We start from the raw sequence: 27,985 nt of genomic DNA, 5'->3' as shown, positions 1-27,985 counted from the left end.
TCCAGAATCAAGATTTTTTTGTTGACAGTATATTTCTCCTATGCCAATTGTTGTGTGTGAGAATTATGAAATTGGGTGACCAGGAAAGACACAGATAACTAGAATCGGGCAGCAGTTTATTGTTTAAAAGCAAAATACTGTAAAAGTAATCCAGCATTCCATCAGCCTTTATGGTGGATTACAATGATTGATTTCAGATTGTAAATTAGCTGTAGGTGTTATGTGCCACTTTTCCCCATCGAGCATTCCATGCACACAGCTGCTGTGGCACACAAATTCCGTCTGAGCTGAGAGGACCGATATCTTCTGGATGTTTAGCTCTACCTCTGGGGAGAGAGGAAATACAGTACATAACATCAATGTCGAGATCATCACTTAAACAATATTTCAATCAAAAAGGTGTGGTTGGGTTCAAATCCATGCAAAAGACATACTGAACATTACGATGTTGGTTGGAAAATACATAATATATAATTCAATAACCATCTTATCCCCCAGATGTAGAACAAATACTTATCAGGCTGGAACATTTTACGCAATCTAGGGTAGAACTGCATTTTTTAAGAGTCATTTAATTTGTCACTGACAGAAACAGAGTGGTCTATCACTTCCTACAAGTCTGTACAATCCTGGAATTTCTGTTTCCAAACCAATCAATATCTCAGCATAATAGACCTTAGTAAAGGAAGTAAAACAAAAAAGTGTTTTGTGTGTGTCAACCTCATAAAATAACCTCCTGTTTCCTGAACATTTAATTGAAGGGCAGGGCACCATTTTGGAGTGAATGAAAGAGCATTGTCTGAGTGCCTTAATAGCAGGGCAGCAAACATAGCCAGGTGGATAGACGGTGGGAGATGGGGAGGGAGAAGTGTGAAGAGAGAGGGCGAAGGAAAGAGAGAGAGAGAGAGATGAGTAGAACAAGACATCTCTAGATGACATATCACTACACTGAGTAGTTGTCACAACAGGTGGCTTCACATTCAAACCAGTTTTCCTGAATACACTATATATAAGAAAGTATTTGGACACCCTTTCAAATTAGCGGATTCGGCTATTTCAGCCACACCCGTTCCTGACGTGTATAACATCGAGCACACAGCCATGCGATCTCCATAGACAGACAGTAGAATGGCCTTACTGAAGAGCTCAGTGACTTTCAACGTGGCACCGTCATTGGATGCCACCTTTCCAAGGTATAGGAGGACAGAGGGTGGAGAGAGTGGTAGACACTATACAGACAGACGGATAGGAGAAGGACACTGAAAAGTAGAGGGGATAGTAAGAATAGAGAAAGGGAGAGGGTTGAAAGAGGGAGGGAGAGATTCTTTTAGAACATAGCTATTAGTGGAGGACCTCAGGCGCTTGTGGCTCTGATGGGTCACAGGGTCAACAGTCAAGGCCAAGCCGGGGTCAGGGTTAAGGTGACTGCGGTAACGCCTAGAGGGAGAGGGAACCAAGAGTTCCCATTCCTCCATGTCAAAGCTGGTCCATGCACCGCTCTCTCATCCGCATCCAGATTTATAATGTGTGTAATTTACAAACACAGAGGAGAGAAGTCACCATCGCCTCAAGATAAGGGCCTAACATTCCTCTCCAAAAACATTAAAGGGCAAAGTAGTTGTGTGCAGCGGCTAGTAGCAGATTCCAAAGATGTATGTCCACTAGGCAGATAACCTCAAAGGTCAGCTCATTAATCTACAGTATGAACATGGCAGGGTTAAAGTGATCGATTAGTGAAAGCTACACGTGACAAAAGTGACACGTATGCACAGTACCAGTCAAAGGTTTGGACACACCTACTCATTCCAGGATTTTTCTTTATTTTTACTATTTTCTACATTGTAGAATAATAGTGAAGACATCAAAACTATGAAATAACACATATGGAATCATGTAGTTAACAAAAACGTAGACACCCTTTGCCTTGATGACAGCTTTGCACACTTTTGGCATTCTCTCAACCAGCTTCATGAGGTAGTCAGCTGGAATCCATTTCAATTAACAGGTGTGACTTGTTAAAAGTTAATTTGTGAAATTTCTTTCCTTCTTAATGCGTTTGAGCCAATCAGTTGTGTTGTGACAAGGTAGGGGTGGTATACAGAAGATAGCCCTATTTGGTAAAAGACCAAGTCCATATTATGACTAGAACAGCTCAAATAAGCAAAGAGAAACGACAGTTCATCATTACTTTAAAACATGAAGGTCAGTTAATCTGGAAAATTTCAAGAACTTTTAAAGTTTCTTCTTCAAGTGCAGTCACAAAAACCATCAAGCGCTATGATGAAACTGGCTCTCATGTAGCCCAAATAAATGCTTCACAGATGCTTCACAAATAAATGCTTCACAAGTAACAGACACATCTCAACATCAACTGTTCAGAAGAGACTGCGTGAATCAGGCCTTCATGGTCGAATTGCTGCAAAGAAACCACTACTAAATGACACCAATAAGAAAAAGAGACTTGCTTGGGCCATGAAACACAAGCAATGGACATTAGACTGGTAGAAATATGTCCTTTTGTCTGATGAGTCCAAATTAGCGATTTTTGGTTCCAACCTCTGTGTCTGTGTGAGACGCAGAGTAGGTGAACGGATGATCTCCGCATGTGTGGTTCCCACCGTGAACCATGGAGGAGGAGATGTGATGGTGTAGGGGTGCTTTGCTGGTGACACTGTCAGTGATTTATTTAGAATTCAAGGCACACTTAACCAATATGGCTACCACAGCTTTCTGCAGCGATACGCCATCCCATCTGGTTTGCGCTTAGTGGGACTATCATTTGTTTTTCAACAGGACAAGGACCCAACACACCTCCAGGCTGTGTAAGGGCTATTTGACCAAGAAAAAGAGTGATGGAGTGCTGGATCAGATGACCTGGCCTCCACAATCACACCACCTCAACCCAATTGAGATGGTTTGGGATGAGTTGTACCGCAGAGTGAAAAAAAAAAAAAAAGAAAAGCAGCCAACAAGTGCTCAGCATACGTGGGAACTCCTTCAAGACTGTTTAAAAAGCATCCCTCGTGAAGCTGGTTGAGGGAATGCCAAGAGTGTGCAAAGCTGTCATCAAGACAAAGGGTAGCAACTTTGAAGAATCTCAAATATAAAATATATTTGGATTTGTTTTACACTTTTTTGGTTACTACACGATTCCATATGTGCTATTTAATAGTTTTGATGTCTTCACTATTATTCTACAATGTAGAAAATAGGGAGTCCCATAGGGCGGTGCACAATTGGCCCAGCTTCGTCCGGGTTTGGCCGGGGTAGGCCATCACTGTAAATAAGAATTTGTTCTTAACTGACTTGCCTAGTTAAAGAAAGGTTCAATAAAAAATTAGTAGGTGTGTCCAAACTTTTGACTGGTACTGTATATACACACACATACTTGCTTATTCCTATACACTGAGTGTACAAAACATTAGGAACACTTGCTCTTTCCATGACAGAGATTGACCATTTGAATCCAGGTGAAAGCTATGATGCCTTGTTAATTCCACTTAAATCAGAGTAGATGATGGGGAGGAGACTGGTTAAAGAAGGACTTTTAAGCCTTAAGACAATTGAATGGGTGAATGGGCAAGACAAAAGATTGAAGTGCCTTTGAACGGGGTATGGTAGTAGGTGCCAGGCGCACCGGTTTGATTGTGCCAAGAACTGCAACGCTGCTGTCAACAGTTTCCCGTGTGTATTAAGGATGGTCCACCAATCCAGCCAATCCAGCCAACTTGACACAACTGTGGGAAGCATTGAAGTCAACATGGGCCAGCATCCCTGTGGAACGCTTTCGATATCTTGCAGAGTCCATGCCCCAACGTATTGAGGCTGTTCTAAGGGCAAAAGGGGGTGCAACTAAATATTAGGAAGGTGTTCCTAATGTTCTGTACACTCAGTGTAAATAAGCAGGTAAGAAAAATATACAATCTGGTCACATATACCATGAATTTACGCAACTACTCGAAACAAACTAGCTCCCTCTGACAATAATACATGTGATCAGCCAGTGATCCCTCTGACAAAAATACATGTGATCAGCCAGTGGTCCCTCCGACAATAATAGATGTGATCAGCCAGTGGTCCCTCTGACAATAACAGATGTGATCAGCCAGTGGTCCCTCTGACAATAACAGATGTGATTAGCCAGTGGTCCGTCTGACAATAATAGATGTGATTAGCCAGTGGAGCTCCACACCAGCCCTCCTACCCCAGTGGCAAATCTAAGCCTAATAATCTCATAGGGTTGACATTATTCACAGGAGCTGTCTCCGAGGAGCTCTACCATACAGGAGAATAATGAAATCATGCAGAATAAACTACACTAAACAAACAAATATAAACACAACATTTAAAATGTAGGTCCCATGTTTCATGAGCTGAAGTAAAAGATCCCAGACATTTTCCAAACGCACAAGAAGCTTATTTCTCTCAAATTTTGTGCACAAATTTGTTTACATCCCTGTTAGTGAGCATTTCTCCATTGCCAAGATAATCCATCAACCTGACAGGTGTGGAATATCAAGAAGCTGATTAAACAGCATGATCATTACACATGTGCACCTTGTGCTCGGGACAATAAAAGGCCACTCTATTACGTGCAGTTTTACGTCTCAAATTTTGAGGGAGCGTGCAATTGGCATGCTGACTGCAGGAGTGTCCACCAAAGCTGTTGCCAGAGAATCAAATGTTTATTTCTCTACCATAAGCCGCGTCCAACGTCTTTTAGAGAATTTGGCAGTACGTCCAACTGGCCTGACAATCGCAGAGTACGTGTACGGCGTTGTGTAGTTGAGCGGTTTGCTGACGTCAACGTTGTGAACAGAGTACCTCATGGTGGCAGTAGGGTTATGGTATGGGCAGGCATAAGCTATGGACAACGACCACAATTGCATTTTATTGATGGCAATTTCAATGCACAGAGATACCATGACAAGATCCTGAGTCCCACTGTCGTGCCATTCATCCGCCGCCATCACCTCATGTTTTAGCATGATAATGCACGGCCCCATGTCGCAAGGATTTGTACACAATTCCTGGAAGTGTCATGTTTTGTCATTGATTATCATGTCTTGTCCCTGTGCTTCCCTTCTATTCGTTTCCCTCTGCTGGTCTTATTAGGTTCTTTCCCTCTTTCTATCCCTCTCTCTCCCCCTCCCTCTCTCCCTCTCTCGCTCTCTCTCTCTATCGTTCCGTTCCGTTCCTGCTCCCAGCTGTTCCTCATTCTCCTAACTACCTCATTTACTCTTTCACACCTGTCCCCTATTTTGCCCTCTGATTAGAGTCCCTATTTCTCCCTCTGTTTTCCGCTTCTGTCCTTGTCGGATCCTTGTTTGATGTTTGCTGTTCTGTGTCCTTGTTCCGCCCTGTCGTGTTTTTGCCTTCTTCAGATGCTGCGTGTGAGCAGGTGTCTATGTCAGCTACGGCCTGTGCCTTCCCGAAGCGACCTGCAGTCTGTGGTCGCGTCTCCAGTCGTTCCTCTCTACTGACGAGAGGATTTCAGTTTTCCTGTTTTGTATTTACCTAAGATACTATCCAGGAGTATCGTTTTTGTTTAAGACTGGAATAAAGACTCTGTTTCTGTTAAGTCGCTTTTGGGTCCTCATTCACCAGCATAAAAGAAGGATCCGACCAGTAATGGACCCAGCGACTACGGATTCTCGCAACACTGCCATCGAGATCCAGGGAGCAATGCTCGGCAGACACGAGCAGGAATTGTCTGCTGCTCGTCATGCCGTTGAGACCCTGGCCGCTCAGGTCTCCAACCTCTCAGGACAGTTTCAGAGTCTTCGTCTCGTGCCACCTGCTACTTCCTGGTCTTCCGAGTCTCCGGAACCTAGGGTTAATAACCCACCATGTTACTCTGGGCAACCCACTGAGTGCCGCTCCTTTCTCACCCAGTGTGATATTGTGTTCTCTCTCCAGCCCAACACATACTCAAGAGAGAGAGCTCGGATCGCCTACGTCATATCACTCCTTACTGGTCGGGCTCGGGAGTGGGGCACAGCTATCTGGGAGGCAAGGGCTGAGTGTACTAACGATTATCAGAACTTTAAAGAGGAGATGATACGGGTTTTTGATCGTTCAGTTTTTGGGAAGGAGGCTTCCAGGGCCCTGGCTTCCCTATGTCAAGGTGATCGATCCATAACGGATTACTCTATAGAGTTTCGCACTCTTGCTGCCTCCAGTGACTGGAACGAGCCGGCGTTGCTCGCTCGTTTTCTGGAGGGACTCCACGCTGAGGTTAAAGATGAGATTCTCTCCCGGGAGGTTCCTTCCAGCGTGGACTCTTTGATTGCACTCGCCATCCGCATAGAACGACGGGTAGATCTTCGTCACCGAGCTCGTGGAGGAGAGCTCGCGTTAACGGTGTTCCCCCTCTCCGCATCTCAACCATCTCCTCCCACCGGCTCAGAGACTGAGCCCATGCAGCTGGGAGGTATTCGCATCTCGACTAAGGAGAGGGAACGGAGAATCACCAACCGCCTTTGCCTCTATTGCGGTTCTGCTGGACATTTTGTTATTTCATGTCCAGTAAAAGCCAGAGCTCATCAGTAAGCGGAGGGCTACTGGTGAGCGCTACTACTCAGGTCTCTCCATCAAGATCCTGTACTACCTTGTTGGTCCATCTACGCTGGTCTGGTTCGGCTGCTTCCTGCAGTGCCTTGATAGACTCTGGGGCTGAGGGTTGTTTTATGGACGAAGCATGGGCTCGGAAACATGACATTCCTCTCAGACAGTTAGGGAAGCCCACGCCCATGTTCGCCTTAGATGGTAGTCTTCTCCCCAGTATCAGATGTGAGACACTACCTTTAACCCTCACAGTATCTGGTAACCACAGTGAGACCATTTCCTTTTTGATTTTTCGTTCACCTTTTACACCTGTTGTTTTGGGTCATCCCTGGCTAGTATGTCATAATCCTTCTATTAATTGGTCTAGTAATTCTATCCTATCCTGGAACGTTTCTTGTCATGTGAAGTGTTTAATGTCTGCTATCCCTCCTGTTTCTTCTGTCCCCTCTTCTCAGGAGGAACCTGGTGATTTGACAGGAGTGCCGGAGGAATATCATGATCTGCGCACGGTCTTCAGTCGGTCCAGAGCCAACTCCCTTCCTCCTCACCGGTCGTATGATTGTTGTATTGATCTCCTTCCGGGAACCACTCCCCCTCGGGGTAGACTATACTCTCTGTCGGCTCCCGAACGTAAGGCTCTCGAGGATTATCTGTCTGTTTCTCTCGACGCCGGTACCGTGGTGCCTTCTTCCTCTCCCGCCGGAGCGGGGTTTTTTTTTGTTAAGAAGAAGGACGGTACTCTGCGCCCCTGCGTGGATTATCGAGGGCTGAATGACATAACGGTTAAGAATCGTTATCCGCTTCCCCTTATGTCGTCAGCCTTCGAGATTCTGCAAGGAGCCAGGTTCTTTACTAAGTTGGACCTTCGTAACGCTTACCATCTCGTGCGCATCAGAGAGGGGGACGAGTGGAAAACGGCGTTTAACACTCCGTTAGGGCATTTTGAATACCGGGTTCTGCCGTTCGGTCTCGCTAATGCTCCAGCTGTCTTTCAGGCATTAGTTAATGATGTACTGAGAGACATGCTGAACATCTTTGTTTTCGTTTACCTTGACGATATCCTGATTTTTTTCACCGTCACTCGAGATTCATGTTCAGCACGTTCGACGTGTACTCCAGCGCCTTTTAGAGAATTGTCTCTACGTGAAGGCTGAGAAGTGCGCCTTTCATGTCTCCTCTGTCACATTTCTCGGTTCTGTTATTTCCGCTGAAGGCATTCAGATGGATCCCGCTAAGGTCCAGGCTGTCAGCGATTGGCCCGTTCCTAAGTCACGTGTCGAGTTGCAGCGCTTTCTCGGTTTCGCTAATTTCTATCGGCGTTTCATTCGTAATTTCGGTCAAGTGGCTGCTCCTCTCACAGCTCTGACTTCTGTCAAGACGTGCTTTAAGTGGTCCGGTTCCGCCCAGGGAGCTTTTGATCTCCTCAAGAAGCGTTTTACATCCGCTCCTATCCTTGTTACTCCTGACGTCACTAAACAATTTATTGTCGAGGTTGACGCTTCAGAGGTGGGCGTGGGAGCCATTCTGTCCCAGCGCTTCCATTCTGACGATAAGGTCCATCCTTGCGCTTATTTTTCTCATCGCCTGTCGCCATCGGAACGCAACTATGATGTGGGTAACCGCGAACTGCTCGCCATCCGCTTAGCCCTAGGCGAATGGCGACAGTGGTTGGAGGGGGCGACCGTCCCTTTTGTCGTTTGGACTGACCATAAGAACCTTGAGTACATCCGTTCTGCCAAACGACTTAATGCACGTCAAGCTCGTTGGGCGTTGTTTTTCGCTCGTTTCGAGTTCGTGATTTCTTATCGCCCGGGAAATAAGAACACCAAGCCTGATGCCTTATCCCGTCTCTTTGGTTCTTCTGTGGCTTCTACCGACCCCGAGGGGATTCTCCCTGAGGGGCGTGTTGTCGGGTTGACTGTCTGGGGAATTGAGAGACAGGTAAAGCAAGCACTCACTCACACTGCGTCGCCACGCGCTTGTCCTAGTAACCTTCTGTTCGTTCCTGTCTCTACTCGTCTGGCTGTTCTTCAGTGGGCTCACTCTGCCAAGTTAGCTGGCCACCCCGGCGTTCGGGGTACGCTTGCTTCTATTCGCCAGCGGTTTTGGTGGCCTACTCAGGAGTGTGACACGCGCCGTTTCGTGGCTGCTTGTTCGGACTGCGCGCAGACTAAGTCAGGTAACTCTCCTCCTGCCGGTCGTCTCAGACCGCTTCCCATTCCTTCTCGACCATGGTCTCACATCGCCTTAGACTTTATTACCGGTCTGCCTTCGTCTGCGGGGAAGACTGTGATTCTTACGGTTGTCGATAGGTTCTCTAAGGCGGCACATTTCATTCCCCTCGCTAAGCTTCCTTCCGCTAAGGAGACGGCACAAATCATCATTGAGAATGTGTTCAGAATTCATGGCCTCCCGTTAGACGCCGTTTCAGACAGAGGCCCGCAATTCACGTCACAGTTTTGGAGGGAGTTCTGTCGTTTGATTGGTGCTTCCGTCAGTCTCTCTTCCGGGTTTCATCCCCAGTCTAACGGTCAAGCAGAAAGGGCCAATCAGACGATTGGTCGCATATTACGCAGCCTTTCTTTTCGTAACCCTGCGTCTTGGGCAGAACAGCTCCCCTGGGCAGAATACGCTCACAACTCGCTTCCTTCGTCTGCTACCGGGCTATCTCCGTTTCAGAGTAGTCTTGGGTACCAGCCTCCTCTGTTCTCGTCCCAGCTCGCCGAGTCCAGCGTTCCCTCCGCTCAGGTTTTTGTCCAACGTTGTGAGCGCACCTGGAGGAGGGTCAGGTCTGCACTTTGCCGTTACAGGGCGCAGACTGTGAGAGCCGCCAATAAACGTAGGATTAAGAGTCCTAGGTATTGTCGCGGTCAGAGAGTGTGGCTTTCCACTCGTAACCTTCCCCTTACGACAGCTTCTCGCAAGTTGACTCCGCGGTTCATTGGTCCGTTCCGTGTCTCTCAGGTCGTCAATCCTGTCGCTGTGCGACTGCTTCTTCCGCGACATCTTCGTCGCGTCCACCCTGTCTTCCATGTCTCCTGTGTCAAGCCTTTTCTTCGCGCCCCCGTTCGTCTCCCCCCCCCCCCCCCCCCCGTCCTTGTCGAGGGCGCACCTATTTACAAGGTACGGAAGATCATGGACATGCGTTCTCGGGGACGTGGTCACCAGTACTTAGTGGATTGGGAGGGTTACGGTCCTGAGGAGAGGAGTTGGGTTCCATCTCGGGACGTGCTGGACCGTTCGTTGATTGATGATTTCCTCCGTTGCCGCCAGGGTTCCTCCTCGAGTGCGCCAGGAGGCGCTCGGTGAGTGGGGGGGTACTGTCATGTTTTGTCATTGATTATCATGTCTTGTCCCTGTGCTTCCCTTCTATTCGTTTCCCTCTGCTGGTCTTATTAGGTTCTTTCCCTCTTTCTATCCCTCTCTCTCCCCCTCCCTCTCTCCCTCTCTCGCTCTCTCTCTCTATCGTTCCGTTCCGTTCCTGCTCCCAGCTGTTCCTCATTCTCCTAACTACCTCATTTACTCTTTCACACCTGTCCCCTATTTTGCCCTCTGATTAGAGTCCCTATTTCTCCCTCTGTTTTCCGCTTCTGTCCTTGTCGGATCCTTGTTTGATGTTTGCTGTTCTGTGTCCTTGTTCCGCCCTGTCGTGTTTTTGCCTTCTTCAGATGCTGCGTGTGAGCAGGTGTCTGTCAGCTACGGCCTGTGCCTTCCCGAAGCGACCTGCAGTCTGTGGTCGCGTCTCCAGTCGTTCCTCTCTACTGACGAGAGGATTTCAGTTTTCCTGTTTTGTATTTACCTAAGATACTATCCAGGAGTATCGTTTTTGTTTAAGACTGGAATAAAGACTCTGTTTCTGTTAAGTCGCTTTTGGGTCCTCATTCACCAGCATAACAGGAAGCTGAAAATGTCCCAGTTCTTTCAGTTCTTGGCCTGCATACTCACCAGACACGTCACCCATTGAGCATGCTTGGGATGCTCTGGAGCGACGTGTACAACAGCGCGTTCCAGTTCCCGCCAATATCCACCAACTTTGCACAGTCATTGAAGAGGAGAGGGACAACATTCTACAGGCCACAATCAATAGCCTGATCAACTCTATGTGAAGGAGATGTGTTGCGCTGCATGAGGCAAATGGTGGTCACACCAGATACGGACTGGTTTTCTGATCCACGTCCCTACCTTTATACCTTTATATTTTTGTTCCAGTATATAAGGAGGACTCTCCATGCTTCCCTCCCACAGGCATCTCGCAGACGACAGTAGAACCAATAATACAAGCCTCAATATATAAATGCTAGTTTTCTCTTAATGTTATTCTAGTATATGGAATATGTGGCTGAAATATGTAAGGCATTAGATATGAGCAGTGCCTTATTAATAGTGATCGAATGGTGTATGGTTCATCTGTACGGTTCTTACTGGTCCATTGATATCAGATTATGATAGGTCTCTATGGCATTCATAATTCTCTAGGGGATCCAGGTGGATTTTTCCTCATGCATTTCTCTGAAAACAATGCAGGTATAGGCTAATGTTTTTCGATGGGTAATTTGAAAAGAATCGACTTAAAATTTACTTCATCATCGGGCCTGATGAAGGATGTTGTGACAGAAAAATCTCCTATTGTCCAATATAATCCAAAATGTGTCTACAAAATGTATGGCCTTCTGTCTGCATATTTTCCACCATACTTTCTCATACCATAAGCTTATTTGTGAAGATGTTTAAGCTAAGAGGCCACACGGCCCCACTCCCAGTGAGTGATGGGACTACAGCGACTGGGGCAGAGTGGAACAGGTAAAGCCTCACCTCTGGGTATTGGCTTTGTGACTGTGAGGCGATGCAGCATATGAAGAAAGGGCCGCGCTGTCAACCAAGCGAGGATGTTACTCGTTTATCTGTCAGCCCCATACGGTAGAGAACCGAACAATGAGCAGACAATGTGACAACGTTCAGACGTTGTCGTGGGAACCCGGGGGAAATTACTGTAAGTCAGACTTGTCCTGCGAATATTCAAATGCACTTCTGTCGCTAGAAACAATTAACCACAGACTGGAGGAGTTGGGTGATGTGACAGCCACACTGACTCACACAACATCCTGGCAGGTGTGTGTGTGTGACATCTCAGAAAGTGTACACTCACTCACTCACCCAAAACCAATAACAACAAAGGAAACATCACATTTTTTTCATAAGAAAACTGTCATCAAAGGTTCAAGCCTCCGAGGCTAAACACGTCCACCTAATGAATGATGCTGGTCAACAGAGGCCCATTCCCTCGGGCAAGATGGACATGATCACGTGGCATCTTTTCTCTGGATGGGGTTGACTAGGTGACTTTAAACGTGTGCCCGTCTAACTGCCTGAGAGCATCCGTCACCTGTCACATTCCTAACCCTTCTATTTCTACTTGGGACTCCAAATGACTCTGTCTGAATGTCAAGTTCCATTGATGGAGATTTTTCTCCACGCTTCATAACTCAGTAAAGCCCGCACTTGCATTAATGGAATGCCAGACTCTCTCTCAGTCTAGGCCACAGCACTATTTTGCTCACTTTCAATTTGGCTTTATCAACAGTGGATCCGTCTGTGATGAGGCATGCTCTGTTGATTCATCGTTCATCGTGATTTGTAGCATGGGGAAATGACATTGCGTTGAGTTGTTTGTTGATTGCTGATTTTGTACATAATGTATCCGGTAAGTTCGCTGTGGTCTGTATATGCATCAGCTAAAGCAGGGATGGGCAACTGATGGACCGTGGACCACTTTTTGTAGGCCTGCAGATCAATAGTAGAATACACAAAGTGCAATTTCGAAAATTTGGTTGTGCATCAGCAGTTTTTCTCTTGTTATTTCAGTCAATGACAGTCACTCAATTAGCCCATGTCAGCTAACATTGTTTTTATTGGAATGTTAGTCTAGCGACCAGCTATCTAAATCATGGTCGAATTATCGACCTGGGGGCCACCATTGATCATCAGATATCATATTAAAAACGGCAAACATTTGTCTCTACCCTTTGGCAAAAAGTGAAGAATTGCAGGAAATTAGCTGTAAAATTGCGAATTTCTCTCTCCACCTCATGGCAAAATGAGTAGAATTGCATGAAATTAGTTAACAAGAGCCCCCAAAAGGCTAGGGCCGACTCTGACTGCATGTGTGGGTATGGATGTGGGTACGTAGCCCCTCATGATGAGTCCGATTTGTTGTGGCCTCCACCCCCATCAAAGTTGTCCATCCCTGAGCTAGAGCCATGTACAGTAAACGAGTTCCTTTCACCACAAGCTGACAGACCAAGCCAGCCAGGTGAATTTCTTTTGCAATGAAACTGTTATAAAACCTGTTATAACACCATCAAATGAATGACATAATACCTGTCACTCAATAGGAAGCAGTATCCCAAGAGTCCAGCATAAAAGTTGCAATGCTCCATTTGTCCATCAAATTATTTCCATTTCATAACAGTGTTTCCTGCGTGTCTTACATGAACAGCATTACGGCTGAAGATCAAAAGTACTATACAGTCTGTTACCAAACTAATTAATTACAGGGAATTGTGTGCCTTTGACACTGAACAGAGAATTCCAACAGTTACATGAGTTCAGCCTTAAAAAAAACATGCCTGTGACTGTGTCCATGGTTACAAAAATACCTCAGGTGTCACGTTCCTGACCGGTTTTCTATTATTTTGTATGTGTTTGACGGTCAGGGCGTGAGTTTGGGTGGGTAGTCTATGTTATGTGTTTCTATGTTGGTTAAAGGGTGACCTGATATGGCTCTCAATTAGAGGCAGGTGGTTTTCATTTCCTCTGATTGAGAGCCATATTAAGGTAGGTGTTTTCACATTGATTGTTGTGGGTGGTTGTCTCCTGTGTCAGTGTCTGTATGTTACGCCACACGGGACTGTTTCGGTTTTGTTTGTTTGTTCGTTTTGTATGTAGTCTGTTTCCTGTTCATGCGTTCTTCACGTTATATGTAAGTTCGTGTCCAGGTCTGTCTACATCGTTTATTTGTGTTGTAGTTTATCAAGTGTATTTCGTTTCGTCTTCGTCTTGTTTAATAAATCATTATGTCACATAACCACGCTGCATTTTGGTCGAATCACTACTCCTCCTCTTCGTATGAAGAGGAGGAGGAATTCCGTTACATCAGGTTGCTATTATGTCTTGTGAAAATACTGTGTTTTCCAGACATCCAAGAGAATGAGGAAAGTAAGCCATGCTTAAAAACACTAGTTTGCACCTGTTATTGCTGAATTTGTGCTGTTTCACAAGGCAAATTGTCACATTTTTATTCACTACTGCACAGATATTTAATCGCATCTTAATCAACAAAAAAGCGAAATAACGACCTCCTCCTTCGCTAAACATTGCCTCAAAAGACACCACTACCATAACATATTCTGTACCCATCTCTTAGCTGTTGTTCATGAGCCTAGAGAGAACCTCTCTGTCCTCTAAGCAGCCCTGCCTTTCGGCTACTACAGACCACTAAATGTCTTCTATGCTTAAAATATGACCTGTGGTTCCTGGGGGCGACACTACAGCACGTTAGGGTCCCCTGAAGAGTGGGGGAAATCAGGAGCAAGCTGTGATTTCATTATCTCGCCGGCCTCTCCGGATACAGCCCAATTACCTCCGTGTGAACAAATGACCGTGTAATTAAAGTTAAACAAATGGGCCATGTCATCGCAGCGTAATACTGTCTGGCAGCACCACCTCCCCAACCACCTGCTAGTTAAGGGACATTGAGGAAGCGTAATATCCTCCTTGACCCCCAAGCGACAGGGCGGATGATAAGCTAATGCTATCTGCGCTAACTTGAGCAGGTAGCAGTGTAGCCATCGGGAACTGAAAGCAGTCTAGCTGAAAGGTAAAGGATATGGTCTGGTACTGGTTGTGGTTATTGGTTCAGATGTACTGGTAACTGCTTATGCCGCTGCATATAGAATATACCTCAAAGCTGGAAGGGCAAACATAAACTGGAAAGAAATGAAAAGAGGTTAAGTAATGCCTATGATAATGTTATGGCAGTGTAATATACCACATGGCACACGCCCATACCCATATACCCATCTAGAGCCAAAAGGGGCTAAAAATCAATGTGTCATACATAAACTATGCCATTTTATCCCTTCACTGACTGACACCAATTACTTTTCGCTCAAAAATGTGTCAATCAACCCTGAGCCTCGGATCCCAAACCCCGGACACTGCACAACATAAGTGCTGCCATGGCGATGCATGAGTCATCCGGCCTTAATTACCTATTTGTGTCCCTTATGACACCACCGCCACCTCCGGATGCGCCGACTCTGCCGAGCACGGCCCCAGCAGCTTCAATTAGGGCATAAATATAGGGGCCTAATATCCTTCCTGGGCCCAGTTCAGAGAGGGTAGGCGTGGAGGTAAGTGCTAGGTTGTGTGGGACTGCGGCGTCTGCCAGGCCTTGGGCACACCTTTATGCCCTCTGGTATATCTGCACACCCAGGCAGGCAGGGAGCTACAGGGGGTTTACTTAGCAAGCCTGGAGCCGTCCAAGAATGGGCCCCGTGATAACATAGCAAAGGTATTCTGCAAGTGTGGGCAAGGAGATAGCTGCCTGTGTCAACTGTCTACATGCAATGGAGAGAGAGAGGGAGAGTCGAGAGGGAGGGAGGGAGGGAGGGAGGGAGGGAGGGAGGGAGGGAGGGAGGGAGGGAGGGAGGGAGAGAGAAACAGTGAGGAGGAAGAAATGAGAGCTTGACAGGGAAAGAAAGAGTTGGAGAAAGAGAGAAGATAGAGAGTGAAGGAGAAAGCAAAGCAGCATCATTATATCCGAGTTATTTTCCCCTTCTGTCTTTTACTCATAGGCAATTCCAGCATTTTAAGAGACGGCAGGTGATCCATCGCAGACTTCAAAGCACCACAGGGATCCTTACACCACACTCCATAACTGCAAAACACTTTTTGACACCTCGGCCAAATCATAGCTCTTTAAGCCAGAAGCACAGACGATCCAAGTCACCATGAAACACACACTCCACAGGCGTTTCATAAACACTGTTACTATCTTTGTCTGAAAACAAACTCCTAAATCTACCACTAATAGCCTGTTTCAGCCCACCAACAGCTTTTACAATATCCCTGTTTTTTTTTTAAATATATTGACACTGGTTACAGACATGGGGCAATACTGTGGCAGACACTTTGAGATCAATCCTTTGCAAATAATCAATATTTAGTCTCCAGGTCTCTTTTATCTGTTTGAACTCAGCTGGAAGGGTGTGTTAAAATACCTCTGCAACTATTGCATACACAACCTTTACCCTGACAGATGTTATTTCAGTTGGGGCTGAATCCTCCTATACAGTATTAGCCCTGAGACATAACTGTAGACTCCTATAACATTACAGCTTTGTATCAGTGTCATGATGATTGGTTTTAAACTTTGTCATTCCAGTCTTTACATCCTGGCCGATCGTTTACCATAACAGATTTATAACAACTTCATGCTCATTTTAAAAGGAAAACAGTTTTAGGCTTACCTTGGTTTTACGGAACATGGCAATCACAAGTAGATCATTGCTCCAAAATGCTTCAATATCCAGTGCTTTTGTTTTAATCAGATCCTCTCAGGCTCTGTCTGTTTCAGGACCACAAGACAGTGTCTGTGGTACCTCTGGTGTCCAGTTAGAAGTTTTGTATACTGGGATCCAATGTAGACTTACTTTAATTGACAATTTTTCAGCCCTGGAATTTCCTTCAAAGTCCACTTGAAATGAAGCACATTGCAGTTGTTGCTCCAAGGAGTGAGTGGGATCACATTCAAGGCCTTTCTTCTTCAGAAAAGTTCGAACGAAAACATCACAAGGGCAATGTTTTCTAATTGTCGCATCCACTCCCAATGAAAAATGTACAGCTGTCCACTCCACCACCAGGTATAGCCTCAGCACCAACCAAGAGCCCTTTGGAGCTTCAACTTACCTGTGTGTCTTCAAGCTAATTTTCTCCATGTTGATTTCTTGGTTGATTTGAAGACTGAGCCATGGCAATTTCCAGATTTCAGGTTGGTCACTCATACATCCCATACTTACCTTCAGATATCTCATTGTTCTCCTCTGTGACAATGGTGTCTTTCTGGTTCTTGGGTCGTACATTCTGGGGCTGTACGTTCTTAACGTCAGGCTCTGAAAGTTGGGCTGAAACAAAGCAAACACATTTCCATTGACACATACCGTAGAATACATTTTGTCAAATGTGTTGGAACAATGGCAATCACACAGACCAGCTATTACCTTTGATTGAACAAGTTCATGAAATCATGGAATAGGTTGTAAAAGGTATAAGGCTCTTCTCACCCTCAAATGTTCCTAGAAGTGGCTTGCTCTCCCGAGCACCTTTCAGAGCAGTGACCTTGACTGTGTACAACTTTCTGGGGTCAAAGTCTATGATCACTTTGGCTTCCTTCTTTGTCACCTCTAGTTCAGTCTCCTCTGCATCTGTAATTGGGAGAAAGTAACAAACAAGACCAATCTTTGTAAATATCCAAGACATTGTTTTCACCTGATTGTTTATTAAGTACATTCGATTGAAAATGAGTTTACCATAATAAAAATATACTTTTTGGGATATTTTGACTATTTTGAAATCTCCTTTTCAGGTGGAATGTCAGGAATGACATTTGATGTTGCAATGAAGGATACCACTGGATACGGCAGTAAATGAACTAGGCAGCGGCTCAGCAGGCTGCTGCAGGACAAGTAAAGTGAGGCCTCAGTGTTCCAACACACCTGAATTACTTTAAGAAGCAGTATGCACAGTACATGGAGACCCTCAGTTGGACTCACTCAACTGTCTCTCTCTTCGAAAACAACTTAACAGGGCTGTGTGAAAACAGGAGAGAACGCACTCCCCGTGTAGCCTACTGATTCTAAATCAATTTATATAAATCGAGCCTGGCAGACCATTAAAGCACTTAAGGGAATGTAGCTAAAATGTACTATTTATGCATTGACCCTAGGTTTCATCATTCTTGTTTTGCATATCAGAACAGAACTACGGAATTACAATTATCCTGACATTTAACACTCGTCTTTAACGGTGTTCACTGACACGTACAGTTCCTTCTTTATTACTATTTTGATATAGCTGCTAAGCACGGCCTGAAGGCAACGTGTTGCAAATGGAAGTGTGTAGGCATGTTGTAGAAATGGGGGTGTCAAGTCTTGTCAGGTCTTGCTTAAAGATGATGTGCCCATCATAGGTCATTCATAGGTATTATGGAGGCCTTATCTGACACAACTGGACCTTAGACGCACCCCTATGAATGATTCAAACAATCTTGACCAATACTTCCGAATGTACCGCAGAATACTTGAAAAGCAAGCACTGATATTTTTCTGTCTTTTTCAGCAAAATGTCTGTGTTGCAGCACACTCTGTATATATTTATATTTGAGTCATTTAGCAGATGCTCTTATCCAGAGCAACTTACAGTTAGTGCATTTATCTTAAGATTGCTAGGTGGGACAACCACATATCACAGGCATAAAAATGTAAATTTTCCCCAATAAAGTAGTTATCGGTAGAGTCAGAGCTAGTGGTGAAGGCTGTTTTTATGTCCTGCCAATGCATTATCCAAATAGTCAAATAGAAGGTGAGGAGGATTATTTAAGATACTGTTTGAAGAGGTAGGGTTTCAGATGTTTTCGGAAGATGGGAAGGGACTCTCCTGTCCTAGCTTCAGGGGGAAACTTGTTCTACCATTGGGGTGCCAGGACAGAGAAGCGCTTGGACTGTGCTGAGCTGGAGCTGCCCTCCCGTATGGGTGGGAGGGCCAAGAGACCTGATGTGGCAGAACGGAATGCTCGGGTTGGGGTGTAGGGTTTGAGCATAGCCTGAAGGTAGGGAGGGGCAGTTCCTTTTGCTGTTCCGTAGGTAAACACCATGGTCTTGTGGTGGATGCGAGCTTCAACTGGAAGCCAGTGGAGTGTGCGGAGGAGCGGGGTGACAAGAGAGAACTTGGGAAGGTTGAAAACCAGGCGGGCTGCTGCGTTCTGGATAAGTTGCAGGGGTTTTATGGCGCAGCAGGGAGCCCAGCCAACAGCGAGTTGCAGTAGCCCAGATGGGAGAGGACACGCTTCCTGTGTGAGGTAGGATCGTACTCTACGGATGTTGTAGAACATAAACCTGCAGGAGCGGGTCACTGCTTTGATGTTTGCAGAGAATGACAGGATGTTGTCCAGGGTCACGTCAAGGTTCTTTGCACATTGGGAGCGGGAGACGGTGGAGTGGTCAACCGTGATGGAGCGGTCTTTGAGCGGGCAGGCCGTCCCTGGGAGGAAGAGCAGTTCCGTCTTGTTGAGTTTGAGCTTGAGGTGGTGGACCGACATCCAAGTTGAGATATCTACCAGGCACGCAGAGATGCGTGTCGCCACCTTGGTGTCAGAAGGGGGGAAGGAGAAAAGTAGTTGAGTGTCATCGGCATAGCAATGATAGGAGAGACCATGTGAGGATATGACGGAGCCGAGTGACTTGGTGTATAAAGAGAAGAGGAGAGGGCTTAGAACAGAGCCCTGGGGGACACCAGTAGTGAGAGTACGTGGTGCAGACACAGATCCTCCCCACGTCACCTGGTAGGAGCGGCTGCCAGGTAGGATGCAATCCAAGAGTGTGCATTGCCTGAAACGCCCAGTCCTGAGTAGGTGGAGAGAAGGATCTGATGGTTCACGGTGACAAAGGCAGCAGATAGATCTAGGAGGATGAGAACAGAGGAGAGACAGTCAGCTTTGGCAGTGCGGAGAGCCTTCGTGACACAGAGAATAACAGTCTCGTTTGAATGACATGTCTTGAAGCCTGACTGGCTGGGGTCAAGAAGATCATTCTGAGAGAGATAACAAGAAAGTTGATCAGAGACAACACGCTCAAGTGTTCTGTAAAGAAAAGAAAGAAGGGATACAGTCTATTGTTTTTGATGTCAGATGAGTCGAGTGTTGGTTTCTTGAGGAGGGGAACAACTCGAGCCATTTTGAAGTCAGAGGGGTCGAATGGAAGAAGGTCTCCGGAGATGGTCTGGAGAAGGGAGGAAGGGATGGGGTTGAGCGGGCAGGTTGTCGGGTGGCCAGACCTCACTAGTCGCAGGATTTCATCTGGAGAGAGAGGGAGAAAGAGGTCAAGGCGTAGGGTAGTTCTGTGTGAGTGAGACCAGTGGACTCAATAGGCTGAGTGAATGAGTAGTCGATGTTGTCAACCTTTTTTTCAAAGTGGTTGACAAAGTTGTCCGCAGAGCGGGGATGGATTAAGGGGAAGGTGGAAGAGTTTCCTAGGGTTATAGGCAGAAGCTACAGGCAGAAATTTAGAGTGGTAGAAAGTGGCTTTAGCAGCAGATACAGAGGAAGAGAAGGTAGAGAGGAGGGAGTGAAAGGATGATACGTCCTCCGAAGTTTATTTTTCCTCCATTTTTGCTCAGCTGCCCGCAGCCCTGTTCTGTAAGCTCGCAATGAGTCACTCAGCCACGGAGCAGGAGGGGAGGGCCGAGCCGGCCAGGAGAAATGGGGACAGTGCAAGCCATAGGATGCAGAAAGGGAGGAGAGTTGGGTTGAAGAGGCAGAATCAGGAGACAGGAGGGAGAAGGATTTAGCAGAAGAGAGAGATGATAGGATAGAAGATGAGAGAGTAGTTGGAGAGAGAGTGAAAAATTGCATGACCATCTGGGTAGGGGCTGAGTGGTTAGGGTTGGAGGAAAGGGAAATCAGAGACCTGGAGGGGGGGGGGGGGGGGGGGTTGCAGTGAGATTAGTAGGCGAGCAGCCTCTTGTAAAGATGAGGTTAAGCGTATTGCCTGCCTTGTGATTTGGAGGGGATTGGGAAAGGGTGAGGTCAAAAGAGGCAAGGAGGGGAAAGAGAGAAATTAAGTGAATTGAAGGCAGATGTCGGGAGGTTGAAGTTGCCAAGTACGAAGAGCAGTGAGCCATCGTCAGGAAATGAGCTTATCAAGGTGTCAAGCTCAATGAGGAATTCTCCAAGGGCACCTGGTGGGTGATAGATTACAATAATGTTAAGCTTGAGTGGACAAGTGACAGTGACAGCATGGAATTCAAATGAGGAGATGGACAGGTGAGAGAGTGAGAAAAGAGAAAATCTCCACATGAGTAGACCTGTGCCACCACCGCAACGACCAGATGCTCTCGGACTATGAGAGAAAACATAGTCAGATGAATAAAGAGCAGCCGGAGTAGCAGTGTTCTCTGTGGTGATCCTTGTCTCCGTCAGGGAAAAAAGTCAAGGGACTGAAGTGCAGCACAGGCTGAGATGAACTCTGGCTCTTGATCGCAGATCGGCAGTTACAAATGCTGCCAGAGACCGGGAATTCCACATGGGTTGTGCGCACAGGGTACACTAAGTTAGAAGGGTTGCAGCGAAGCGGTGGGGAGGGTCTCTAAAGCCTACAGGGAGTGGTGCGAACAGGTCAGAAAACAGACACATAGTTGACAAAGCTACAACAGAGAAAAATTAGATCATCTGTAAATAACTAGGTAAAATACTCAAGAGAGAAAGTGGTGTGGAGCCTTCCTCTCTTTCCTTCTTTTCGACCGGCGCTTGTCTATTTTCAAACACTTGCGCCAGGAATGGATTGGTAATTTGCCTGTCTTATATGAGCTCGCTTGCACTGAGGTGGGAGGGGTGGCAATATCTGAGGTGTGTCCTTAAAAACGTGCGCCAAAGTGCCAACTTCAGGCGGCGCTGGTGGGGATATATAAGACCAAACAAAAGCTGGTCTTAGCAGGTTGGTTATGGCATGGATTTCACAAACCTGATGTCATAATTTCACCACGGAATTTGCCATAATTGGATGAAGGTCGATTTTTTTTTACCGATTAATTCTGAATCATTGCAGGGTTAAAACAACAACAACTTAAAGGGTTAAGTTTAGGTATTCCTTTCAAGTGGTTAAGGTTACGGCTATGGTTTGGGGAAGGCTTAAAACAAAATAATTAAAAACAATGCGCCGTTTCCATTAAGTATCATGAAGTACTCTCCCTGCTTGCTAGGAGATTGTGACCTGCCGTGGCGCAGTGATTTAAGCCGCATGCACTGGCTCTGAGCCTTGTGAGTTTGAGCCCAGTGCTATTGTTTTTTGGGGGGGGGTCCCCCCAAAAATATATCGGCATATATCGACGTCCTCGGGACCTTTTCAAAAGTCTGAAATCAACGTCTCTTTCTTGTAACCAGCGCAGCCTATCCAGCCATGATGGACATTGCCCATATGCGCAAGGAACAAGAGAGATGTGCTTTTTGTGCCCCTAAACCTCAAAAGAGATTAGCTGATGCCGGCAGTGACCCTATTTAGAAACATTTAGGCCAACTATAACGAAAGCTGTTTCAACAGCAATGCGTTGGATGTATTTCATGCATTTGCCAAGGAGCCTATCCATAAAAGGTTTCTAAAATAATTGTCTACTCGTGGGGCTTTTGCCGTCATGCTTTTGCGTTATTCACAATTCACATAGGCCTACCTGCAGTGCAAACTCCATTCGGCTTGTATCCGTCCCCATTTCCAGAACGCGCCTACCAAAGACTCACTCCACCAAACATATTCAAATGATTCAGTCCTATAACGTGCTTATTGAGAACGTGCCTCACACATACAATACAATTTATGGTAGTCTAGTATTTCTTTTTTTTGAGGAGAAGTGCGACGCTTAAATACATGTAGGCCTGTACTCGTTGAAGCCAATTTGAACAATGTTGACTGTCAACAATGTTACTATAGCCTATCCTATTTAATAAACTGTAGTATCAATCCACAATGGACTACGATGAGAATATTCCGTGCCCCCAGCTGCATTGGAGTTGACGACAATGCAAAGACTGTCAATAACCTACAGATCTTGGCACAACGGCATGCAATATTAATCCATGAAACGCGTTGATTGGCCAGTGAATGGCTACGCCCTCGTCACACCTCAAATGTATTAATTTGTCAAATCCCGGCCTCCCGGGTGGTGCAGTGGTCTAAGGCACTGCATCGCAGTGCTAGCTGTGCCACCAGAGATTCTGGGTTTGAGCCCAGGCTCTGTCGCAGCCGGCTGCGACCGGGAGGCCCATGGGTGGGCGCACAATTGGCCCAGCGTCGTCCGGGTTAGGGAGGGTTTGGCCGGCAGGGATATCCTTGTCTCATCGCACACTAGCGACTCCTGTGGCGGGCTGGGGGCAGTGCACGCTGACCAGGTCGCCAGGTGTACGGTGTTTCCTCCGACACATTGGTGCGGCTGGCTTCTGGGTTGGATGTGCATTGTGTCAAGAAGCAGTGCGGCTTGGTTGGGTTGTGTTTCGGAGGATACATGGCTCTCGACCTTCGCCTCTCACAAGTCTATACGGGAGTTGCAGCGATGAGGCAAGACTGTAACTACTACCAATTGTATACCATGAAATTGGGGTAAAAAAAATAATTTAATTAAATCGTCAAATCCCAGACCGTTATTGCCACCGCCAGCTACTGCGCCTATAATTCTGGTTGTGAATATTTCTGACACACCCCTGAACCTATAATCCTACTGCCAGTGTTACTACCCACAATCTAGGGCTGCATTCAATTCCACCCCAATCATAATGGTTTGTGTATGTCTGCGGGTGTTGCCCTCTGTCAAAGCAACTCTTCTTCAATGAACAAAGGCTCACTGACTAGCCTCTCTCAGGAGCTCCCATTTCAACCCACACAGAATATGACAATTCTGACTGTTGAAATATCCTCTATTTTGCAGCTGGCATAAGGAGAAGTTCACCAGAGGAAGCTGGCTTGGTGGGGAGATGTGCTCCTTTAGCAGGGTGCCAGAGCTGGGATAAGATTGTGCCCCCCACCCTGGCCTGCCTCAGGCAGTTTAGATACAGCTGCTTGTGCTCTGCTCACTGGCGCTTACTCCATCATCTTTATCAACACCAGATCAAGGGCCAGGCAAGCCACTGGAGCTGCAGCTTTCCCCCTAGCTGCAGGTATGGTACTGTAAGGACTCAAAGTAAAAGACATGGTGGAATGTCATGGAGTCTATCTATACATTAAGAATTGGCAATTTATAAATATCTTTCCTTAAGAACAACGTGAGAAGTGAAATGGTAGGCTGTACGGAGTCAAATTCATTGAGTCAAATTCGCCTAATACAGTGTTTCTCAAGTTGATACACGTCGTTGGCTTACTATGTGTATCAATCACAGTGATTAACATAGATTACAAAATGGATGTTTGGAGTTCATTTCTCAACGTGATTATAAAATGGAGGAAAATCACATACTCTGAAGTACTCCTATTTCTTTACTGAGAGTGTGTGCCAAAGACATTGGCTATCTCACTCTCCTCATTTCTTCATGATCATTACCAATCAGTCTGTGTCTTCTTCAACTCCTACTCCAATTACCGTTAATGAACTATAGTCAAACCTCCAGAAGCCATTCACGTCATAGGAGACGGGCTATAACCAGATGACATCATCATCTGACATGTAATTGATATGTCATTCTGTTTTCTACACTGCAAGTATGAAGCCGTTTGTGAAACACGGAACATAAGTTAGAAAGCGTAGTCCTTCAGGGCCGAATCGTAACTTGATCGTAACATTGCTGGACCTTACCTGATTGTGTGCTATAAATAAATCTGTAGCTTTCAAAGTCTCCTTTCGGCTCTTTCCATGACACATGCAGCTGGGTTGCGCTCAGGACTTTGAAACGAAGTCTTCGTGGAGTGGCAACTAGACAAAAAAAAGGCACAAAACACAGTTTTTAACAATAATTGACTAATTGAAGAAACGTTTGTATATAATATTCAATAGTAATATTGAATGCATGGTTAATATGACACCAAGACAGTGGCTGGGGTTCAATCAAATGTAAAAAAACAAAAAAAACAATGTTCTTTGAAAAAACTGGCCGGATTCAGTAACTAGTGGAGTGCGACAGGTTTGGTGATTTTTTTTTGCCAATGAAAATGCATGAAACCTGAGATTCCCCAGTTAAAAGAGATTATAAAACTGTTAGCAGCTAGATTGAACTCCAGCCAGAGTTTGGCGAGATAACAGGCACTCCATCTGTGTTTCAAGTCCTAAAAGATTGTATCTTGGCCAAATAAAAAAGATACAGATTCAAAGAGTACCACAGATGTCACAAAAAAAGCAGTCACATTCTCTCCCTTTGCCATTGATAGCTCTCATGTCTCTTTTGGAGGGGTGGGGGTCTTTTGTGCAGCACTTATCTCAGCATCAAAGGACCATCCCTGATCTCATCACGATTGCATTTGGCCGGAGCAGTCGAATTGAGGGTGTATTACAAAGCGTGTGCGCTTTACTTTGAGGCCTTTTCAGAGGAGAATGTGACTTTTTTTCAGTTGTAGCAGCGACAAAGGGAAAGGCACTGGAATAGCATCTATTCCTGTCTTCAAGAAGATATCTATCTACAAGTAGAGCAATATACCACTTCACCACTTCCTCTTGGGTCAACATCCCACAGCTCCGCACAGTAGTTAATACTAGGCATGACCAAATCCCAGAGTAAAATAAAATACAAATAAACATTCCCATATAATTTGGTAATAATGGAAAGTTCTGCAAACTATCCCACAAACTTGTCTTGTTTGTGTCCTCATTAGGAGCAGGCAAGCTATCTGGTGCCAATGTATTCTTTAAATACCTTCACTATGACTGACATAAATGAGAGCGAAGCTCTACAGTTGAAACATACAGAATAATGATGTGTGTATGAGATTATATTTGGAGACATTGATGTAGGTATGGAAAGAATACAACCAAGCACATAGAATGGAGTAACTCATCGGAAGGTAAAGAGCCCGGAGATGGTACATGGTGCAAACAGGCGAATAATAATACTGTACTGAGCTCACCAACCTGAAATGGGGGGTGGGTATTCAGCAGGGCTTAACTCTCTCTGAAAAAAAGATCTTCTCTGAAGAATGTCGTTTCCCCGAGTGAGAGAATTAGCATGTGTGTTGTTTGTGTGTGTTTTTTTTTTTAAAACCTTCAGAGACTTTATGCATCACCATGTTCAGTGAGCCAGGAAATATCCAGAACAGACGTCTCAGACTAGTTGTACGCTCGGTAAACAACATCTCCAAGACAAAGGACTTGCCTGTGTGAAGATGGGCTTAAGTTCTCATATATTTTTCATAGCCATCTTGTGCAAGCAGCTAGCAGGCTGCGGAGGGTTTAAGAGGCCACAAGTACCCATGGGGAGTTTGGAAGTCAGATACAGTACAGAATGTTTAATGCATTTTAATTCATATGTAAGAATTAGTTATAAGGGACATTTTGGGTGAGATGCTGACACTGTAGGGATGGGCACGTGGCCACATGCCATTGGGTGACAGTGGCCTGTGTTCCCAGACATCCCTCCCTTGTCTATCGCCTCAAGGGCCGGATGCTTTCAGTTAAACGTCTTTAGCGCACTTTGAAGGAAACTTCTATTGAAGCCCACTGACCGTACACTTTGAACTCTGACCTGTAAAAAGGACAGGCTGTTTACTTTAAACAAGAGGCCGGCCCTTCTGACCAGAAGGCTTCTGCCGACACCCAATGGATACTGTCCAAGGTGTAATGCTACAATACAACACAAAGCGGCACTATGCTTTAGCCCAGGTTAGCACAGTACAGAGTGCACTCTTAGCACAGGAATGCTGTGGTTCGTTTCACTTGAGGACTGGGCAACGGTGTCAAGACAAGCCCAGATAAACAAACTGCAGCTGTTTGAGGGTGCAGTTCTTGTTTGTCTTCACATCAACAAGGATAAGGCCGAAGGCAGATATTGTTTGCAACATTGTATATATGGGCAAAGACCATAAGGGTAGGTAGTTCATGTAAAAGCATAATCTCAAAACACTTGAGTTGACTGCAAATGGAATGTTAATGATGTGATTTTACACACAAAAATGAACTTTTATTACCAGAAAATAGTGACTTTTCCCTTTGAAGTAAAATAATTACAAAGTGAAAGTGACACAAAGACAAATGCTTCGACAAAAGCGGCACATCAAATGGAATGTTAATGATGTGATTTTACACACAAATATTTACTCATATTACCAGAAAATAGTGACTTTTCCCTTTTGAAATAAAATAATCCCAGTGACAGTGACACAAAGACAAACGCTTTGACAAAAGCTTCACATCAAAAAGACACACACGGGACGACAGAGGATAAGAAGCAGCCTATATGATTGTGTTTACCTTGACCCTGAGCTGGTGCAGGTGAGAGAGAGATAAGAGCCAGACAGAGTAGAGGATTCCATACCCACGTCTTCAGTCCTGTAGCCGGCATCCTTCACACTGGTATAGAAGAGGAGCTTAGAAAACCTGACGAGACATCAAACGGAATGACAATGCCTGATGCCATTGAAAATGAATAGATAAGCTCCATTATTAAAGGAAGTCTAGAGGAACAGCTTGACTGGAAGTCATGTAGACTTCCAGTCATTGTGCTAACGCTAGTTATTGTTATCTTAGCACTGTTGAAAAGTGTGTTTTACCGGAATTTCAACCCCAAAAAATCTATGTAATGACTTATCAACGTGAAAAACTGATTTGGATTTGAAGAAAGTAATCAACGTAATGGCATTTTGTCTTTCTTTCACCCAACTTTTAACCGTAATCCACAGACATGGTGATTCTTTAAAAAAAAAGTTTTTTTTTTTACATTTTATGTTGAAAACCAAATGTAAATCAAAACTAGACATTGAACTGAGGTCTGTGCCCAGGTTATACCTGCTGAACGGGGCTTACTACAATCTATTTTATTGTGATTGTTCAGGTTCACCATCAGCAATAGTTCTGGTAATTTTGCTTTAAACATTATGTGTAAATAGTCATTTTTAGATATACAGGGTAAAATTGATGATTTCATAATGAGGACAGAAATCACTATGGCCGAAGCAAGAAGAAAAGAGAAGATCCCTCCATAAAAACATCCAAATGGTCAAAATCATTCAATTTTGAGATGGGGGTGAAATCCAAAATTGTGCTTTATGTTCATTGGCTATGTCATAGCTAATTTGTAAACAATAAATATTGATATATTACTAGCTCAAACACTTAATCTGGGGGGGGGGGGAGACCTAGGCTACATTGCCGCCCTAATCTGATAGTGGTAGTAGGATGATAGATACCTAGTCTCACTTATAGCTCAGCTCAGGTGCCTACATAGTACATACAGTACACCATAGACATACATAATTTACACACACCACACACCCCACACACACACACACACACACACACACACACACACACACACACACACACACACACACACACACACACACACACACACACACACACACACACACAGAAGTCAGCTCAGACCGATCCAGCTCAGAGAGGCCCAGCTCATGAGCTCCATCAACAGCATATTTTAGTTTATAATGGAAAATGAATGTGTTTA

General features: G+C 45.3%; 1 protein-coding gene across 1 annotated transcript; it reads right to left on the bottom strand.

Annotated features, from left to right (window-relative positions):
• Positions 1 to 99: 99 nt before the first annotated feature.
• Positions 100 to 27,808, bottom strand: LOC120022659 (collagen alpha-1(XIV) chain-like). Its single transcript, XM_038966643.1, has 5 exons — positions 26,776 to 27,808; positions 24,175 to 24,291; positions 16,911 to 17,051; positions 16,647 to 16,751; positions 100 to 326 (listed from the first exon to the last, which is right to left on the bottom strand). The coding sequence occupies exons 1-5, from the start codon at positions 26,864 to 26,866 to the stop codon at positions 169 to 171; spliced, it is 612 nt and encodes a 203-aa protein (XP_038822571.1). The 5' UTR covers positions 26,867 to 27,808; the 3' UTR covers positions 100 to 168.
• Between the last annotated feature and the right edge of the window lie 177 nt (positions 27,809 to 27,985).

This window comes from Salvelinus namaycush, chromosome 27 (assembly GCF_016432855.1).
Source record: "Salvelinus namaycush isolate Seneca chromosome 27, SaNama_1.0, whole genome shotgun sequence".
Taxonomy (NCBI): Eukaryota; Metazoa; Chordata; class Actinopteri; order Salmoniformes; family Salmonidae; genus Salvelinus; species Salvelinus namaycush.
This window is presented reverse-complemented; position numbering and strand designations above follow the sequence as displayed.